The sequence below is a fragment of the Anabrus simplex genome, chromosome 8 (genome assembly GCF_040414725.1).
Source record: "Anabrus simplex isolate iqAnaSimp1 chromosome 8, ASM4041472v1, whole genome shotgun sequence".
Taxonomy (NCBI): domain Eukaryota; kingdom Metazoa; phylum Arthropoda; class Insecta; order Orthoptera; family Tettigoniidae; genus Anabrus; species Anabrus simplex.
Window position 1 is genome coordinate 210,849,975 of NC_090272.1, and position 21,973 is coordinate 210,871,947.

At 38.8% G+C, this 21,973-nt stretch overlaps 1 protein-coding gene across 1 annotated transcript in view; it reads right to left on the reverse strand.

Annotated features, from left to right (window-relative positions):
* Nucleotides 1–6,480: 6,480 nt before the first annotated feature.
* LOC136878706 (cyclic GMP-AMP synthase-like receptor) overlaps nucleotides 6,481–21,973 on the reverse strand; it is a 142,194-nt gene continuing 126,701 nt past the window's right edge. Inside the window, exon 10 of the mRNA XM_067152137.2 lies at nucleotides 6,481–6,705. Within this exon, the coding sequence (XP_067008238.2) occupies nucleotides 6,501–6,705 (205 nt within the window). The 3' untranslated portion in view covers nucleotides 6,481–6,500. The remainder of the gene's footprint in view (nucleotides 6,706–21,973) is intronic.

The window sequence follows — 21,973 nt, forward strand, 5'->3', positions numbered from 1 at the left end:
AGATTTCCCAGATCAACTGTCCAGAAATTTTACTCCCGTCAATGCTAAATTTCAATAAAGTGGTTTTCAAGAAACTCTACCGATATCTCACAAAAGGACGGCTATGGCCTACCTATTAATTTTGGCATTAACATCCCTTTATTCCAATAATTAGAGTAAGTACTGTACTGGAAATGTGACTGGTGCTGAACTTTATAAGGGACCATCCTAGCATTGCATTCCAGTGGTATTGTTTATAGAATCCTTGGAATTCATGAAGCAAAGAGTGCTCACAACAATTGGAAGGAGACAGAGCGCATTTGGACAGCTCTACTTGAAAACAGAACGTGTTTCGTCAAATGTTCGTACTTGTAAAATGTGTACATTATGTCCAAGGTTAGATGTTTATTTTTTTTATTTTTCTACTGTATCGCCAAACAGGTTTTCGGCAGTTCCCTTCAGGGCATTGATAGTCACTGGGCTTTCAAGCAGGAATTGAAACTGCTCCTTCTTAACACAAATCTAATATTTTAATATTATTGTATACGATTATGTTACTGGGACCACAAAAGATGTAGCATCTTATATACATAAAGCCAGGAGAGGTCTTGGGATTACCTATTACTGTTTTGGCCCTAATATAAGACTGGGAATTTTATGTTATTGTGTTAAAATGTCTTAAAAACCACAGTTGTTTTATTTGCGCAACGTTGCATTTAAATAGTTTGTATCATTTCCCACTAGTACTGACTTGTGCAGCGAGCGCGCTTTCCAGCTGAGTTCAAGGTCATGAATAACCGTTATTTTTGAAGTTTTGATGATATTTTTTTCTCTTTCCTATTGGTTGTGATTAGTGATGGGCAGAATTGAATAGAATGCATTTGAGAACTTTTGTACTGCTTAGGTGGATTAGCTCATTTATCTACAATAACAATACCATATTATATGCAACAGTCAAACAGGCCACTGTGGTGTTATGCTTGATCTTGTACCCAATCTGTACACTTTTGATGTCCATACCTGCTAACTTTCCCGATTTAGGCGGGAGACTCCCGATTTTTGACAGTTTTTCCCGCCTCCCGATTATTCTAGTATTTCTCCCAATGTTAGCTTATTTTTTGGTGAACTTCAAACCTTTGTTTTCAGATCCCGCCATTTCAGAATTGTACGCCAGTGGCCAGAAGTCCTTTGCTCATTGGCCGCTTCCAAACGAATTGTCGACGTTCATTAATACTAGAAATGTGCACGAATGTACGATGTTTACTGAAACCTGTACATCGCGACAAGTATATCGATTGTCAATCTCTCGTTCTCGTGTGCTATGTTTGTGTTCGTTCACATCAGTCTAATCGATTCTAGAGGCAAGTCGCTAGATTTGGAGTGTTGTTTTTTTTTTTCTTTTTTTTTCTTTAAATTTAGTGACAGAATTTCAAAGATAGCGACTAGTGACTTTTCCAAAGATTTCAGGAGCCGTTTGGAGACAATTCTGGTGAATTTTAATTTATTACCTGCTAAAAACAGCATTCTGCTTCGCATAATCACGCGGGCGCGTGATGCAGTATGTTAATCTATGCATTTGCTAAGTAGGCCTAATGGCATCTTAAGTGCATTACTGTTTCACATGTGTGGAGCATGAGTTCATACTATTTTCATATCAAAATCTCCTGATTTATGGTTTTGTAAAGTTGGCAGGTATGGATGTCCATGGTTCCTTTCAGCTGTCTCCAGTAGTTGTGTCTTCCATTGTTTCCCTCACTAAATCATGTGTTGTAGTATCCAGTCCTCCGTCAATAGCACTTCCAGTAGTATATTATTGTCTATTGAATGGTAGGCTTTTATGAGAACCACAAAGGTCACTATTGTGTTTTCCCCTTTCCTATGCCTGTATTTTACTATTCTTTCAAGCTCAAGAACCCGTTCTACGCAATTTCTCCCTATCTTGAAACTGATCTGGTGTTGTCCTATGCTCGTACTAAACTGTTTTTCCACCCTGCTCAGCAATAGTTTTGAGATTATTTTGTACCTGGTGTTCAGTACTGAGATGCCTCTGTAGTTATCCAGTACCTTTTCGTCTCCTTTCTCAAATACTGGTATAATTATAGCTTCTTTCCAGTCAATAAGCATCTTCCTCTTAATCAGCATTAAAACAATACAACAATCACCGCTGATATGCATTTAGGGCAGTCGCCCAGGTGACAGATTACCGGTCTGTTGTTTTCCTGGTCTTTTCTTAAATAACTGCAAAGAATTTAAATTTATTGCACATCTTCCTTGGTAAATTATTTCAATCCCTAACTCCTCTCCCTACAAATAAATATTTGCCTCAATTTATTCCTTTGAATTACAACTTTGTCTTCATATATTGATCTTTCCTACTTTTAAAAATGCAACTCAAACTTATTCATCTACTAATGTCATTCCATGCCATCTCTCCACTGACAGCTCGAAACATACCACTTATTGCAAGAAATCAGCTTCATTTCCCATATCATATCATCACATTTACGTGATTACCCCGATTAAGATCTTTCTTTAAATTAACACCTACGTACTTACAGCAATCCCCATAAGGAACTTTCACCCCATCAATGCAGCAATTAAAAGTGAGAGGACTTTCCCTATTAGTGAAACTCATAACCCGACTTTTAACGTCGTTTATCATCATACCATTTCCTGCTGTACATCTCACAACATTATCGAGGTCATTTTGCAGTTGCTCACAATCTGGTATCTTTTTGATTACTCTATACACAATAACATCATCCGCAAAGAGCCTTATCTCTGATTCCAGTTCTTAACTCATATCATTTATATATATATAAGAAAACATAAAGGTCCAATAATACTGCCTAGAGGAATTCCCCTTTTAATGATTAAAGGATCAAATAAAGCTTCACCTACTCTAATTCTCTGAGTTCTATTTTCTAGAAATATAGCCACCCATTCAGTCACTCTTTTGTCTAGTCCAATTGCACTAATTTTTGCCAGTAGTCTCCCATGATCCACCCTATCAAATGCTGTAGGTAGGTCAATTTTGTGATACAGTCCATTTGGCCTCCTGAATCCAGCTGGAATCCTATAAGCTGAGCTTCAGTGGAATAATCTTTCCTGAACCCAGACTGCCTTCTATCAAATCAGTTATTAATTTCACAAATATGTATAATATAATCAGAAAGAATGCTTTCCCAAAGCTTACAAGCAATGTATGTAAAATTGACTGGCGTGATATTTTCAGCTTTATGTCTATCACCCTTTCCCTTATATACAGGTGCTACTATAGCAATTCTCCATTCATTTGGTATAGCTCCCTCATGCAAACAATAGTCAAATAAGTACTTCAGATATTCCACCATTGTCCGGTCCCAAGTCCAGAATGAGAAAGGAGGAGGGTTAGCTGGCTTGGCAACCAGCTGTAAAAACAGCTAACTCCGAGTGTCGAGCGGCGGTAAATAACTAAACCCTCGATTGGGTGGGGTGATGGTCCCCTCACTGTAGGAAATGACACTGGAACCCATCGTTTGTGTCTTAGGCCCAACGGCAAAACAGATGGAGGAACCTCCTTTTTGTGGTTCTCATCGGTCGTGGAGGCAGATGAGGTCATGCCAGACGGACTGGCTGTGAAGGCGCAACTCGATGGTATTTCAAGTCTGCGGCAGTCCATTGCAGTCTTGGTACTAGAACCTGAATATTGCATTTCATTTGTGTTGCTACAGTTCTGAGATCATAGTGTATGGGTCACTTCCTTGCAAGCTGCGATCCCCCTTAAACAAAATCCCACTTGTGGCACTTTTTCCTGCTGTCACCCCCTTCAACTCTAGTCCAACAGTGATGGGATAGGAATGGTGGAAGCAGGTTTTTGGATGAAACTGGAAATAGTGTATTCAATATAAACCCGTAGATACATAGGATTCAATTATGTGCTATACGTACATGCTCAAAAACGGTGTTATCGAGCTCGATAGCTGCAGTCGCTTAAGTGCGGCCAGTATCCAGTATTCGGGAGATAGTAGGTTCGAACCCCACTGTCGGCAGCCCTGAAAATGGTTTTCCGTGGCTTCCCATTTTCACACCAGGCAAATGCTGGGCTGTACCTTAATTAAGGCCACGGCCGCTTCCTTCCCGCTCCTAGCCCTTCCCTGTCCCATCGTCGCCAGAAGACCTATCTGTGTTGGTGCGACGTAAAGCAACTAGCAAAAAAATAAATAAATAAATAAATAAATAAATAAATAAATAAATAAATAAATAAATAAATAAATAAAGGATTGTGAGCAGCTGCAACATTGTTGCGAGATGGACGGCAGACAGTGGTAGGATGGTAAAAGTGTCAGGCTGAAAGTTTCACCAAGAGAAAAAGTCCTTTCAGTTTTAATACAGTGTTGATGGAGTGGAAGTACCTCAAGGAGATCACTGTAAGTACCTAGGTGTTAATACAGGGTGGGCAAAATCAAACTGGCACGGAAAATAATTATAATACTTATGCAGAATTGACTCTTGTAAATGAACAGGAGAACTGCCCATCACAGGAAATGCTGGAAACCATGATTTTGATGCACCAATCGGTCGCTGTCGCATGTCTCCACGTGCGCATCTCCCGAGTACATCGCTGTGTCATTACGTGTGAGCGAGTGAGAGGAGCAGACATGTTTCGTCTTGGTAGGTGTGCTAGGTACCAACTGATGAGCCCAACCTAGCACACGGGGGTGAAATGCTGACAACCAGGAATGAGTTAGCTGGAAAATTTATAATATCCAATATGTATGTTGGGTATTCAGCCTGAAATCTGGTTTGATCTTGTACATCTCCACCAACAGCTGTCATAGATAGCGTAGGTGTCACTGAAGAGGCATAGTAGGGAAGTGAGGAGTGAGGCAGTTTCCCGTTGCTTTCCTCACTGAGCCAGAAGTTGCTCTTGCAAATCAGTCTGCCAAGCCCACTGAAATGTATGCACCAACCGACCCTATGAGCAATATTTTCACACCATTCACAACAGGAACTGGCTGCATAAGCAATGGCATTACTGGCATCGCTCATACCTCGGTCACTTTCGTATTTCAAAGCCAAGGATGAGACTGAGACAGGTCAATGAAAGTAACAAATTTATTCTAGCCCATACCAGAAGACATAGTGCACTGTAAATACTACATCCTGCCAGCAAAGGCAATAACGGACCATTTATATTGGTATCATAAATTTACTCATTCGGGACAAATATTTCAGATTCCCTATGGGAATCAACATCTATGTCACCACTCAGCTATTTTCTGTAATTAATAATAACACTACCATTTATTTTATGGTAAAATGATTATTGCCAATCAATTTAGGATAAGTTACAGTTTAGGGTTCTATGAAATTTGAGCCAGTCTTATGAAATAAATGAAAATAAAAGTATGTACACAAAGAACTCTGTCCCCACACCAGTACTGTAGATGGACAGGTACCTTATGGTTGATTACCGAGGAGTCTGCATGCTGTTTTTTTGTTTGTCCCTCAACTAACCAAGGTTGCACATCTGTCAGTTTTATCATTACATGTCAAACAAATAATCCTTACCCAGTGACAGCTGTCACTGAGCAAGCTTACAGTTATTGCAAACTAGTATGCACACCGGTACAATACTCGTAACCTTGGCTAATGTTTCAAACATGAGTGTAACCCCTGAAGACAGTGGCAATGAGGAAACGCCTGAAGGGACTGTGTCAGTCAAGAACCCACACCAGCTACTAGATGTAGCAGAGCACCGAGCTTGATAGCTGCAGTCACTTAAGTGCGGCTAGTGTCCAGTATTCGGGAGATAGATTCAAACCCTACTGTCGGCAGCCCTGAAGATGATTTTCCGTGGTTTCCCATTTTCACACCAGGCAAATGATGGGGTGGTACCTTAATTAAGTCCATGACCACTTCATTCCTACTCCCAACTCTTTCCTGTCCCATCGTCGCCATAAGAGCTATCTGTGTCGGTATGACGTAAATCAATTCGCAAAAAAAAAAAAAAAAAAAAAAAAAAAAAAAAAGAGGTGTAGCAGAGCAGCAAGTGGAACCTACGCCAACTGATGCTGTGTTTCTTAGGAGATGGCTCAACATTGCTGCTTAAAAATGAAGCTGTTTTAAAACAATAGACTAAGGACAATTTCTTTAAAACTTTAAAAATTCACATTTCTTTTAAACTTGTTACTTGGCAATAACTCATTCTGTGCTCATTAAACATTTATTCACATATTGCCCTTTGACTTGTTCTCATTTCTGTGTAATCTGATTTTTTATTCAAATTACGAGGGCTCTAGTTTAATTGATCATTCACCCAAGTTTTCTTGATATCTATCAGGTCCAACCCAAATAGTTCCCTTGTAGAGGTTCTGCTGTCTCCAGTTCTATTCAACCAGTTATGTGCTCAAAGAGGACTAGATGTTTAGGAATTCACAGTCACTCATTGAACAAGGACATGTCATTTCAAACTTACAATGAGTAAGTTATAGCAACTTAACAGTTGTCCATACAAAAGAGAGAATACTAAATGTAGTTCAGTTGTTAGCCTGCCGTCGTCCGAGGTTGAAGAGCAAACCGGCTCCTAGTGCTGCAATTCCCACTGCAGCTCCAATGCCAACAGTTGCCCAAACTCCCAAACCTTCTTGCCGTTGTCCTTGTTGAGGATGGTTGGTAGATGCCAAAGATTCGATGAGCCCTGAGAGCAGAGACTGATTCACTGCAGCAACTTGCCTGTTATGCCTGCAACAAATAAACATAAGATTAGAAGTCAGGTGAAAACAGGGCAATTTGTACACTACAGTATTTTCGAGGGTTTATGGAATTTCAGGTCTAGAGCTTCATGTACTGAACAATAAACTGAGTTCTTGGAGGTGGTGGTGATTACTGTTTAAAGAGGAAGTACAACCATCCTCTTTTAACACTAATCAGAGAGAAAAAATGCAAGGGATCCAATATTTCAAAAATTAAGGTATCGGCCAAAGAAAGACGAGCCGTGAAGGGCGTGAAAATGAAAGACTCCCTAGGTACTGTGACCTCATACCGTCAGGGTCAGAAATGAACAAGAGTTGACCAAGGGACATCAGATAGGATAGCTGAAAGTGTAGGAGCTTTGCATAAGCAAGTGAAAGCAATGCCAGGACTCAGCTAAGTGCCCTGTGATTGTCTACCCATACTCCCAAGTTAAGAGCCCCTGGGGCCCGTCTTAGTCACCTCTTACAACTAGTAGGGGATACTGTGAGTATTATTCTGCCACCCCCACCCACAGGGTATTTGTAAGGTCTTAGCACAGTAAGTGAATGTAGTTACTATCTAGGCCTGATTTATTAACATCAAGGAAACAAAATTCAGGTACCTTCAGCCTAAAACCCAATGTCTGAGTTGTCGTTGTAACAACATTGATGTCACACCATCTTCCCTCTCACTCTCTCCTCACTCTACCATTCTCCACCCGGTGTGCTGATTGATGATGGTTTTACAACGGTCAATCTAACAAATGCAGTGCACGAACAGTGCTGTGGATAAACAAAGAGTTTACTAAAAACAGCTTCAGCAAATTCATCCATCCGTTCCACTGGACCGATTTGCTTCATATTTCTCTTATTCGCTCTGGAATTACCTGCCGGTGAATCATGACACACTGATAAGTCTCTAAGTTTAGCCAACTTTGAGTAATCATAAAGTCAAATCATTAAATGATTACTCCAATAATTGCAGCCAAAGGCTTACCCTAACCTTCAATACATTCTGTACTTAGCAGGTTGCTAAGTGACTTAACACTTTCATTAATATTCTGATCTATTTTCAACCTTAGTATGTCATTATAAACAGCTATGTTTAATTACTATCTGTCAAGCCAGAGAGTATACACTTCCTCCGATCACGGAAGAATACTATTCCCTGCTAGATAACCTTTGATTCTCTAAGCTTTCCTAGCTTCCAAATTTATTCAACAGGTGACAGAGCGTTCCTAACAACTCAATGTTCCTAAGAGAAAAAAAAATCTACGTACCGGTACAAACAGACCCCATGATGACATACACCTTAGACATCATCTGGGAACACCTATCGAAGAATAACTTAGCTACACTAGAAAAAGTGAAGGCCACGTATCTTAAAAAAAGAGACTAAACTACGAACTCACAAGACAACTGTTCTACAAAGAAGAACTGCGATTAAAAATACAGTTGAACCTGTCCTAACAGACACCCTTATTCAGCGGACACCTGCCTATACAGACAATTTCCCTCGGAACCGATTTTCTTTACATAAGACAAGTGTTAAATTGGCCTCACTTAAGCGAACACCTCCAACTCCGAACAGCGGACATCGCCGTCCACTTGACTTAAGCGGACACTTTACACGTTGCAGAACAATTTATTACGCTGGACCACATGTCATCCTTTCTTTTAAAACCATTCTTAAGACATAAGGAAATCCCTTTTGAATGTTTGTACTATTTCGAGTGCGAGGGGAGAGAGTGTACATCGGAATGCAGTTCTACCTAGTGGTGTATAGGCCTATTCCGAGAATTCTAATTGCCCAGAAATGCTGCCAGAGACTGTTGACTCACAAGTTACCTGGGGATTTTCGTCCCTTCTTGCATCATTCTATTCATAACTCGGATTGTCGCTGATAAGGTCGAGCTCAGGTAGTCAACTTGAGAAGGAAAAGACAGTACAGGCGCTAATTAGTGAGACAGAAATACCATAGCAGTTCAGTTGTCTGTTAAACATGAGTAACAAGGGACAATCGTGTTTAGATCTCGAGGCAAGAAGAAATGTAATTAGAGAAAGTGACAAGGGACTTTCAGTGAGAAAGCTTGCCGAAAAATTCAACTGCGGGAAAACTCAAACACTATTGTGAAGAACAGAACTGAAATTGTAAAGGAGTGGGAGGAAAATAGGAATCGAGGAGTGAAAAGAAAGTGGGAGTCAGTTTATTCAGAAGTGAACGTTGCGGTATATGAGTGGTTCAAGTGTGCTCGAGTGAAGAAACTGTGTGTGAGTGGACTGATGTTACAAGAAAAAGCTCGAGAAATCGCAAATAATCTGAAAGTTGAGAGTTTTGTAGCTAGCAATGGTTGGTTAGATTGTTTTACAAAACGTCATAACGTTAGTTTCAAAACAGTCTGTGGAGAAGGTGGTGATGTGTCTGCGACTGAAGTAGCGGATTGGAAAGATAGGTTACCAGACATTTTGAATAGTTACGAACTGAAAGACATTTTGAATGTTGATGAAACTGGTCTGTTCTTTAGGGCAATCCCGAAGAAGTCACTGACTTTGCCGAATGAAAGTTGCAAGGGTGGGAAAATGTCAAAAGAAAGAATCACCATCATGTTTTGTTGTAAGGCACTCGGTGAAAAGGAAAATCCTCTAATAATCAGTAAATCCTTGAGAGCCAGGTGCTTTAAAAGCATGAACTTAAATTGTCTTGGTGTCGAATGGCATGCGAATAAAAAGGCATGGATGACGTCAGCAATATTCGAGAATTGGCTCCTAGCTTTGGATTCCAAGGTGAAGGCCAGAAACCGTAACGTGATCTTATTGCTAGATATTGCCATCCAGAAATACGGCTTTCAAATGTAAAACTCTTGTTCCTTCCACCCAATACCACTTCTCATCTTCAGCCATTGGATCAAGGAATCATTCAAGCATTCAAATTAAACTATCGTAAGAGGGTTTTACGGTCGTTAGTGGAACACATGGATGAAGCAGACTCAGCTTTTGATTTGATGAAGAAGATCAATGTTGGCGATGCAGTTTCGTGAACAAAGGCAGCCTGCAATGCAGTCAGCAAAACCACAATCAGGAAATGCTTTGCAAAATGCGGCATCGTTAATTCTACAGCTGAAGAACAAGCAGAGGTAGAGGTTCGAAATGAATATGATGAACTTCAGACTTGAGCAATGACAGCTGGATTGACGTATGATATTAAAGCCGAAGAAGAGAATATTCCTTGCTGTGACAATCTCGAGGACGACTGGCAGTCCCGACTCCAGGACGCACTGTACGGTAAGCTTTCTGTGTTATCAAGTTATACAGTAATTGTGTGTTGCACGTATCATAAGGTCCATGTTTGTTTGCACCTCAACTCCTCATTCATTTTCTTGTGATAGACAGCTTTTAATTCTTTTAAGCTAAATTTTCAGCTTTCATTTAATTCACTGCACTTCATAAATATTTCTAGCTATCCATAGCAGTCTTCATTAGTTGTACAAAAGGACCATTTTGAATAAAACTTTTTATCATTTTACAGAGCCCGAATCAGGAACGAAAAGTGACGATGATGGTGAGGGGGAAGAAGAACAAGAAGTTCTGACAATGAAGCAGGGACTAAATATGCTTAAACAGATAAAGAATTTGTGTATCACGCTGGATCGCGAGTACGGCGAGAACACTATGGAACCATTTAACAGACTTTGTTCCGTTTTCGAGAATATTGCAGTTAAGAAAACATGTGCTAAATTTACACAGACGAAGCTACACAATTACTTCACGAAGCTGTAATGCTTGTAAATGATGTAAAATCACTTATAATAATTCTCTATGAAATACTAACACAGAAATGACTTAGAATAATAAAAATAAAGATATGTATGCTTATATTTAAGGTGGATGTTCTTTGGCATTAAAATGTTCGATTATTTTTACAAACTTATTTTAGCGGACACCTCTCATAACGGACATTTTTCCTCGGAACCGACGGTGTCCGCAGAAGGGAGGTTCGACTGTACCATTACCTTCTACAACACAATACCAAGCTTTACATCAAGAACTGCAGGATAAAAAAAGCAAATATGTGAATAGATTTTACCAAACAAGACGGCATAGTGACATCAGAAAGGATGAATTCTGACTATGAACTGCAGCATACCATAACGTGCTTCTTATTAGATGTTCATAAAACTACTGAGAAGGACAGGCAAAACAATATGACTACAACAGGCATATCAAGACGAGTATCTGACCTGTTTATAATGAATGCAGCGGAGCAGCGCGGGTCCTCTAGTTACTGTTAATCATAATGATCCTATTAATTTTTTTAGTTAGATTATGGTTCACCACAAAGTACTACTAGAGACAGAGTTAGGTTAGAGTTTGGTTTGGTCACATAGCAAACTTAATACTTATTACTGTCAGTGTCAAGTTTCCAATTGTGAGAGTTAGGTTACTGTTAGTGACAAAATTACTAACAGTGACTATTGGATTACTGTTTGTGAAAAAAAAAAAGTTATTTATAGTGACTGGCTAGATTTTGGTTCACTGGAAAGAACTTGTAGTGACAGAGTTACGTTAGATTTTAGTTAGAACAAACCTATGGCTCATGCAGGGAGCATCACCACCTAATGGTGGACCTGACAGTGCTTTGTGCTGCAGGATGCCTGAATGGAGGAATTAGGAATGGTTGTGGAAATAGGGAGAGATTGAGAAAATTGAATTTAGCAAAAATAGCTGCTAAAAATAACATAATGGCAAACATAATTGGCAGTCATATGAATTTTCATGAAAAATGGAAGGTAGACAAAAACAGAAAATCATTCCAGGGATCAGTAATAAACAAGGGGAGTGTTTATGTGAGGACGTACAGAAGACAGAAGTATTCAGTCAGCAGCATGTAAAAGTAGTTGCTTTTATATTTTATTTTAGAATTTGCTTTACGTCACATCGACACAAATAGGTCTTATGGCGACGATAGGATAGGAAAGGCCTAGGAGTGCCTTAATTAAGTTATAGCCCCAGCATTTGCCTGGTGTGAAAATGGGAAAGCATGGAAAACCATCTTCAGGGCTGCTGACAGTGGGATTTGAACCCACCATCTCGCGGATTCAAGCTCACAGCTGTGCATCCTAACCGCACAGCCAACTTGCCCGGTAGTTGGGTATAAGGTTAATGTTCAGGTAGAGGAGGCAACTGATACTGGTGAATTACTGAAATTATAAAGATATTTACAAAGAGATACATAAGGTTAAAGCTTAGAAAAACAGCTGGGATTTCTGGGAATATTCTAGAAGTAATGGGTTGGGACGTCTGCCATATTATCTGAAACATTTGATTATTGTATGTAAGAAGGAGCTATACCAAATGAATGGAGAGTTCCTATAGTAGCCCCAGTGTAAAAGGGAAAGGGTGATAGACATAAAGTCGATAATCACAGGCCAGTCAGCTTGGGAAAGCATTGTATCTGATTATATTAGACAGGTTTGTATAATTACTAACTAGTTTGACATAAGACAGTTCAGGTTTCTTAAAGGTTATTCCAGTAAGGGTCAACTTGTGGAATTCCAAAAAGATATAGCAGATATTTTAGGTTCAGAAGGTCAAATAAGACTGTATCGCTGTAGACCTATCCAAGGCTTTTGACAGGGTAGATCGAGAGAGATTGCTGACGAAAATGCGGGCTATTGGGCTACACAAAAGAATGTTTGAATGGGTAACTAAATTTCTAGAAAGTAAAACTCAGAGAGTTAGAAAAGGTGAAGCATTAGCTGCTCCTGTAATAATTAACAGGGGATCCCACAAGACAGTATTCTTGGACCTTTATGCTTCCTTATGTACGTAAATAATATGTGTAAAGAACTGGAATTACGGATAAGGCTATTTGAAGATGACATTATACTGTATAGAGTAGTAAATAAGTTACAGGATTGAAAGCGAGTGCAAATAGAAAAAAAACCTTGGCAATGTTGTGATGGTAAATGGTGTGAAAAGTCAGGTTGTAAGTTTCACCAAGAGGAAAAGTCCTCTCTGTTTCAATTACTATATTGATAGAGTAAACGTACCTCATGTGTTAGGGGTTAACGTAAGGAAAGATCTTCATTGAGGAAATCACATAAAGGAGGTTGTAAACAAAAGTTACAGATCTCTTCATATGGTTATGAGGGTATTTAGGGATTGTAGTGAGGATGTAAAGGAGAGGGTGCATAAGTCTGTCGTAAGACCTCAATTAGAGTATGGTTCCAGTGTATAGGAACCATTCCAGGATTACTTAATACAAGAGCTGGAAAAGATCCAAAGGGAAGATGCACGATTTCTTCTGGCTGATTTCTGAAAGTGAGCAATGTTATGAATATTTTCAAACTTTTGGGCTAAGAAGACTTGCAAGTAAGGAGACAAGCTGCTCGACTAAGGAGTACGTTCTGAACTGCTGTGAAGAGATGGCATAGAGTGACATTAGTAAACGAATAAGCTTGAGTGAAGTTTTTAAATGTAGGAAAGTTCATAGTATGAAGTTGGAATTCAAGAGGACGAACTGGGACAATCATTTATAGGAAGAGGAATTAAGAATTAGAATAATTTGTCAAGGGAAATGTTTAATAAATTTCCAAGTTCTTTGAAGTCTTTTTTTTAAGAAAGGACTATGTAAACAGTTGATAGGGAATCTGCCATCAGGCCTACAGTCCGAAATGCAGATCAGTGATGGACTGATTTACTGATTGATTGAAACTGAAGAGAAATTGCTTTCATTATAACAAATTTGTAAAAATTTTACATCAGGTCTTTACTTCTATGTGGTGTTAAGGGAAGGATGTTGCAAATGATTACATGATGCTTGAAATGCTGTGGACAGTCAGAGTAACTAATGAAGAAATTCTGAAACCTATATATAGAGACTGAAACTGCTAGTTATGGTTAAAAGGAGAAAGACTCCATACCTGGGACATATGTTGGGGAATATCAAATATAATCTTGTACAGTTGATTATAGAAAGGAAAGTCGAATGCCAAAGAGTAAGAGGGAGAAAAAGAATATCTTTGCTTCACAAAACAACATTCTTCTGCTTTCTGTCGACAATCTGCTACACAAAACAACCAAAAGCACAGAAATGCAATATTTGCATTTAATGGAAAAGTATAGTTTAGTCATTAAAAGTACCTGTCTATGTTTTATAAACTTGCCCTGTGCATTTCCCTTTCTCACTGGCAATTGTTTTCTGTATTATTCATTTCCATTAACTTTGTCCATTAATCTAGCACATTTTGTTTGTAATCTAAATCATCTACAAATTAACTGAAAGCTAAATACTCACAACTTGGATTAGTGTTCTATTTAAATACTGTATTTCCAAGTACTTTATGTCCAAGATCTTACTTGAAGATCTTACATCATCTATGCACTGAATGTATATTCACCATCAACTGTCACTAAACCTCACTGGACTTCACTGTACTGCAAGTCACTCGAGTCAACGATTCTGCCTCAATGTCCGTCATCCTCATCAGCCTTATGAGCCCAATTTCTCAACCCAGCAACATGTTATAGCAGAAATAAGAGACTCACAATGTTTCTCTCTAGCTTTGGGGGCTTTGCCAGTCATCTTCTGAGAACTCTGGTTATTAAATTCACTTTAGTAGCAACTAAAGTTAATCTGAAACCAATGAACCTTTATAGATATTACTTTGATAGAACACAACATAAACACAGCGATTCTATCAACCATATTTTGTTTGTAACAAAGTGATACAAGAAAATAATGAGTGCCTTTTCTCAGGATTATTTTTGTTGGGAAAAATGTTCACGATACTGAATGGATACAGTGATCCAATTCATGGCACATTAGAGTCACCATTCCTATTATATCTGTGTAGTGTGTTGGATTCCAAAAGACTCACCAACAGGATATTCACAGTAACAGGAAGAGGCAAGGCTTAAGAACAAATGGATCACATCAGTTAAGTCGGATATGGAACAACTAGATATCCCACTGGGACAAACTCATGACTGACTACTGTTCCGTCAAGCCATCTGACACGGAGTTTTCTCAACGTCCCTTACAAGTAAGAAGACTACAGGAACTAAGTGGACTGAGGAGAGAAAGCTGGCTCATAGTCAGCAAATGAAGTAATATTGGAAGAAGAAGAAAGCAACAACTTTACCGAAGAGTAGATACGAGCCCCGTGGTCCTCAGTACGCCTAAATGACAAAGAAGAAGAATAATCTGTGTAGTGTATAGTGACAGACAGCAGTAACAGCATTCACTGCTCACTGCTGCCATCTGGTCTTCATTCTAAGAATGGCTTTCCTATACGTCATCTAGCTTTCAGATTCAGGCTTTTCCTGCAGCGACCTCTTCGCATCAAGTTTTGATGCTAAAAAACCTTCCCCCACAGTGATAACTCGTTACATAAGTATATAGAATTAGATGAAAAACTATCTGTACACACAACCAACAATGATCTGCAGTTGGTGCTGTCGCCCAGGTGGCAGTTTCCCTACCAATTGTTTGCTTAGTCTTTTCTTAAATTATTTTAAAGAACTCTGACACTTCACTATATTCACGGTTGTTTGAATCACTGTCTTTTTTTAGTTTAGTTATTGCATTATTTGACTCATTTACTCACTGTCCACATTCACCGGTGATCTCATGATTTGATGATTGAAGTCTTGTGCAATGAAGCGATATGAACTGAGAGAAGACTTAGCAGTTCTTCCCAATGTAAAACAAATAATTTTGAGTGGTAATGAGCATGAGTCATAGTCTTAGGGTTGGCTAGAGTGCTGAGTTGCATTTATTGTTGAATGTCAACTAGAAGAATCATTAAACTAATAAATACCTAAATGAAATCGACTTTCAATCTTTTAGGTCATATTATACATACATAGTACATGTCAATGATGTGTAAAGTACAGAACAAAAATGGCCAAGTGGACATCAGTAGGATCCGAACCCACAACCTCCCGATTTCGCATTGAGAGGTTGTGGGTGCGGATCCTACTGATGTTCAGTTGGCCATTTTTGTTCTGTACTTAACATCTCTTTGAGAGCTGCCTCTGTGGATCAGTGGTAGAGTGTTGGCCTCCAGATCCCAAGAAAGCGGGTTCAAACACGGCAGAGGTAGTCGGATTTTTGAAGGGCGGAGAAAAGTCCATTTGACACTCCATGTCGTACGATGTCGGCATGTAAGAGATCTCTGGTGACACATTTGGTGTTTACCCAACAAAATTAATTAAATCTGAGCCATAGACGCCCAAGAGAGTTTCAGATTACTCGGTCTGCCATCTAGTGGGCCTAGAGTAAAAGAGAACGTCGAAATTGACGAGCAGACAGCCAAATGGCATCAAATTGAAATGTCTGCACATGGTAGCTGAGGCCATACGATTATTATTATTATTATTATTATTATTATTATTATTATAATTATTATTATTATTATTATTATTATTATCTCTTTGACATGTACCATGTACATACAACATGAACTAATAGGTTGAAAGTCTATTTTGATTACAATGTGGTCATGAAAATTCAACATTCATTAATAAATACCAAGTTGTACTTCCTCTTCAAACAAAAATCACCACCACCACCTAGAATAACCTAACAGCCTACCTACTCTCTAGCTGCTTTGGAATTATGTTTCGACTACATTTTTGACACTGCAAATAAATCCAACTATTATTTAAAATGAACACATCATATGCTCCTGGACCATGGCCTACAAATCCGGAACATACAGACATTGTTTACTATTCGGGAGATAGTAGGTTCGAATCCCACTGTCGGCAGCCCTAAAGATGGTTTCCAGTGGTTTCCCATTTTCACACCAGGCAAATGCTGGAGCTGTACCTTAATTAAGGCCATGGCCGCTTCCTTCCCACTCCTAGCCCTTCCCTGTCCCATCGTCGCCATGAGACCTATCTGTGTCAATGCGACGTAAAGCAAAAAAAAAAACACCATTGTTTAGTAACAGGGCTCATCATACTGACATACAAAATTAAGGATTCAAAATATATTTTCATAAACCCCCACCATTTGCATCATATTATAGCAGTTTGTAAGGAACATTTTAAGTTGCAATTCATTCACTGTTGTCTGACTGGGAAGCTAAAGAGGAATACTTGTCACTCGTATTTTCTGACATGTTGATAATTATTTCATCCATGGCAGTTTCCATGACCACCATTGCACTTCCAGTAATTGTCTCAAAAGTTCTTGGGCACGTTTGCAGTACTCTTCCCAATCCATGTGAGAGACGGAAGAGATTGCATTGGCAGTACACTTTCATACATTTGCAGATGTCTTATCTTCCATGATGATGTGCTTTCTAAAAATGATCTTTATTTTCGCCCAGGCTAGTTCTATGGCGTTTAAAATGCAGGCAGCTCCTATGATGGGCCAGGGGCCGAGAATCATCGGAGGTGTAAAGGAAAATATGTATCATGTGAAAGGCAGGCACATTTGGTCAGCCTAAAAATATTATTGAATATTAATTTAATGCAGTTGTTTCTGAGAGTAGTTAAATACTTAAAACCAGTAATCTTACTCAGCACTAATTTGATACTTTCTTTAACACCTAACCCGATAATCTGTAGTTGGAAAGTAGAAAATAAACACATAAAAATTTAGTATGCATATTCCTCTGCATGTGGTAATCTACCTACGAACTTGGACAATATTCCTGCTGCGTTGCTTGTACTGCTGTAGTGACTGTTGCAGTTGTTAAGTTGTCAGTTCCGATTATGAAGTTTACCGAGCTCTGCCAATCTGGCACTAGGGAGCTGAGGGCTGAAGAAAGCATATGTGAATTGTACATATGACTTGATGTGACTGTTTGTAAGTGTATCACCTGAAAGGACACTAGTTCGATCACCCATCAGGATGATACAGATGTTTAGATGCTGATTCCCATAGGGAACCAGAAACATTTGTCTGGAATGAGTAAATTTATAATACCAATATAGTTGGTCCATTATTGGACATTATAAATTTTCCAGTTAACTCATTCCTGGTTAATATATAAGTAATAATAATAACAACGTAAACGTTTCCACCTTTTCAATACTAAAATATATTCATAAAATTATAAATTACACGGTACTAGTTTCGACCCATCTAGGGGTCATCATCAGCCGTAATGGAGCAAAGATCACTTTTGGCGAAATCCTAAGAAAATGTTATTTTAAAGAATAACAAGTGAAATGAGATGTTATTATGGTAATAATTAATAATACAAGGAATATATATACCAAGAGGTTTTTAACAAAGAATAAAGTATAAATGGGGTGTTGTAAAAATTATAATCATTGAAATCAGTAAGTTCTTGTATTGAAATGAAATATGGCCCTCGGCATTTTGCCCCAGTGTGTTAAGTTGGGCTCATCAGTTGGTAAATAGCACACCTACCAAGATGCATGGCTAGTGCATACTGTGGGAATCAACATCTACGGTATATGATCTGATGGCCAGACACGCATCAATTTTTGAAAATGAGACAAAATCTCTCATAGTACACGGGCACTGCTGGTGGCTCCAAGTAGCCTACGCAGTGGCCTCCTCCACGGTATGCACTAGTCATGCGTCTTGACAGGTGTGCTATTTTCCAACTGATGAGCCCAACTTTACACAATGGGGAAAACTGCTGGCAACCAGGAATGAGTTAGCTGGAAAATTTATAGTGTCCAATAACAGACCAAGTATATTGGTATTTACCCACCAGGATGTCAAAAAATTTAGAAATGAGAGTTCTATTTCTGGATCTGAAGTTTTCTTTACCAGCCTAATTCCTGCAGGCAAATATGGATGAGCATTTGCGCCAACCATTGTAACCCTTTTTTGTGATGGTGTTGTTTGGATGCTGAAAGCCTTTACTTTTCACACCTCAGAAATCCCTCATGGCTTGTACTAAGATAACTTGGCTTTTGCTTTGCTTGTTGAAAAGTAATAGTATCAAACTGGAAACAACTGAACTTAGTTTCCAAAGATTCAATTGAATGGATGCATGCAAAAATGGGCTAACCATCAAATTTGTGAGAAATGAGTTGGATGCTGCCACCTACTGTTTATGATATGAACTCATTTACTGAAGTGGGCTATCATCAGGGAATTACTTATAAAGAAAAACAAGGCTTTGAAGTTCTAGGGATATCTAAATCATCTTGACAGAATTGCAAAAAAAGGGGCTAACTGATTGTTACTAAAAGTTTGCATACGATGGGGCAGTATCGGCAGGGTAGCAAACACTACAGAATGTGGTAGTCCATGATACATGTCTGTTTTGATACAATGTTAATTCAAAATGGAACAAAAATGCAGATATTATTTTCATTTTAATAATGCACTGCCTGAGAAGAGTATTCAATGCAATTAATTCATTTAAATTACACAGTGTTATGTCTGTCTGTTAGGTCATCAGCCCAGAGGCTGGTTGGATCCTCAAATAGCACCACCAAAGGTTATGCGGTTATAAGGAAACCCCAAAAACCAATGGCAGCACCAAAATGAGGTGTACTATGCAAGATGAGGAGTGGGGTAGTTTGCCATTGCTTTCCTCACTGGGTCAGAAAGTACTGTTGCAGCACGACTGACCCTATGAGCAGCACCTTTCATAACAGTCAGATGCACTAGTCATGCTCTGAATGTCATTACTCAGCACTACCCATACCCCAGCAACTTTCATATTGTCACAGCCATGGATGTTGACTGGGACTTCGGTGGAAGCTACACTTTACTCTGGCCTGTGCCAAGAGATGGATGCAAAAGTACTGTATCCATCAAGGAATTACAGCAGGCAGGCACAGTGTTATACGGATATTTATTGTTCCTTATTGGCCATATTGTCTGTTTACAAACCAAGTAAAGATGGCTTCTGTGTTTGTGAACTTAATTAGAGTTCTACCAGTGGAAGTGAGAGAAAACATAAAAAGGATGTCAGAAACTTTGAAAAGGAAAAGCAGAAAAGTAATAGTGGTGATTCTTACATTACATAAGAGAGGTGAACTGAGGGAAAAGAGAAGCCTGGGTGGAGACGGTAAATATGTGTGTAAGTTAATACTATCGCTGAAAAATGGTAAAAGGATTCTATGTTTTCACATTCTAGCCCAGTATTTTGTGTTCCATTCTCCTCTGTGGCTGAGCATGTTTCCTCACGCTCCACGAGAGGACCGAGCAGCTGCGACGTTCGGAGATCCGAATCCTGTTGTTGACAGCGACTATCCTGAGTGTGGTGTTACTCTGGAATTTTCTGCATTCCCTCCAGACAAATGGCAGGATAGTACCTTATTTCAAGTCCCCGGGCACCTACCTCATGACGATAACCAGCTATTGTTTGAAGAACCTTTCTACAGTGGCCTGGATTATGATTAAGTGGCTACATCTGAAGATTATTTGTCCCACCTCTGTTGTGATTATCAATAAAATGGCTAAAGTTGCTGGGCACTGTTAAAATAAAGCTACTTCTTTCATATGAAAACAAAAAATATGTTAATTTTATCCTTCAATAATTTATTGTTTCCATCATTAAACTTTCTTTTTCTCCAATTTAAGAAAATGATGGTTAGCCCATTTTAGCATACACCCATTCATTTTTTTCTGTTATGAGCACTTTGGAAAACTTGTGTACTGTATAGTGAGCAGATAGTCCTTTGCTATGTGCTAACTCTTCCAATTTAAACAGGAGACTCCTGATTCTTCACCCTGTTTCTCATTTTTTATTTAACTCTTAGAATTTTTTAGGATGATGTGCTACTTTGATACATTATTGTGTTGATACTTGCTCTTAAAGAATGTTCTAATTCTTTAATTTAAGGCTTAAATATTCCTCATTACTAAGGCCCAGATGTTGATGATGTAAAGAATATTTAAATCATGGAAATAGTTCTGAAACATGGAGGATTGTGAGCACCAATGGTAATTGAAACCCTGTGCTTCAAAGTGTTTATTTGTAATGGAATGTTGATACAGTGTCACTGATCATGTCCTTTTGTGAGAAGATATGGCCAATTAAGAGGGGTAAAAAAGTAGTGTTCGATACACATCAGAAGTGCTATTATTACAAACAAAATTTTAAAGTTTCATTAAAATCCACTGAAAGTCATGTTTCTAGGACATGAATTAGTGTGTGAGTTTTGAGCAAGTTTTAAACTATTATTCTCCTGCACAACAAGGTAGTAGTGGAATGAAGTTCTCTTATTTCTTCCTCTTCTGGTGAAATCGCCTCACCTCAACCAGCCTGGAGCAATATTTCCTATTTTGTGTACCCGTATCAGAGTTGTCATATCGTGGATCTTACACCATTGCCGGAGGTTCGGCGCTCTGTTTAATCTTCTCCATCCATGCACATGGTCCCCTGCTTTTTGGGAGGGTTAAGATTTCCTGGCACGATTAGAGCACCTCCTTGTTGGGGATGTGGTCTATCCATGGTATTTTGAATATTCTAAATAGATTCACTTTTTTCTCATGCATAGGGATTGTCTATATATCGAATCTTCAGCCTGAAGGTGGTTCGGATCCCCAAATGCTCCACCATCAGCTGTCACTGATAGCCTAGGCATAGTAGTAGAGAAATGAGGAAATAGGTCTCACCGAGGCAGAAGACAGCCTGCCAACCCCACTGAAATGCAAACAGCAACGAACCCCATGAGTTTCACTTCCATACCCTTCATAACAGGGACTGGCTGGAATGGTATTACTAGCATCACTCATACCTCAGTCACTTGCATATTGTCAAAGCCAAAGACAGATGAATGAAAGTAACAAAAGTTGTTCTAGCCCATACCAGTCCACTGTCAACACTACAGCTCACCACAGATGGATCTGGGAAAGCAGAGGGATTGAAAATAAAATATGTCTGTTGCAACACATGAATTTCATTTTGTTCCCTATGTGCTGTATCACATGAATTGTGATTGTAAGAACACATTTATGAACTCCTACACCAGCCAGAGCCAGACCATACTGAAGTTTCTATTGTGTTACTCATTTTTATTTTACTCTTGAACATTTTTTGGATAATGTGCTACTTTGATACATTATTGTGTTGATACTTGGTTTTATGATAAAAATTATCGAAAAAAGTTTCTTAAAACACATCCACCTATTGAGTATAATTGTCAAACTGTTTGGTTACAATAAATAGTTTATTTTATGCTAAGACATGTTTCAATCCTTATGGGATCAGCCTTGGCTAACATTAAAAACATCATGAAGAATACAAGTTAAAATAAATTGGATACAAAGACATTTTAAAATACATATTACAACAAACACATTAAAACCATCTTGCAAAATCTTT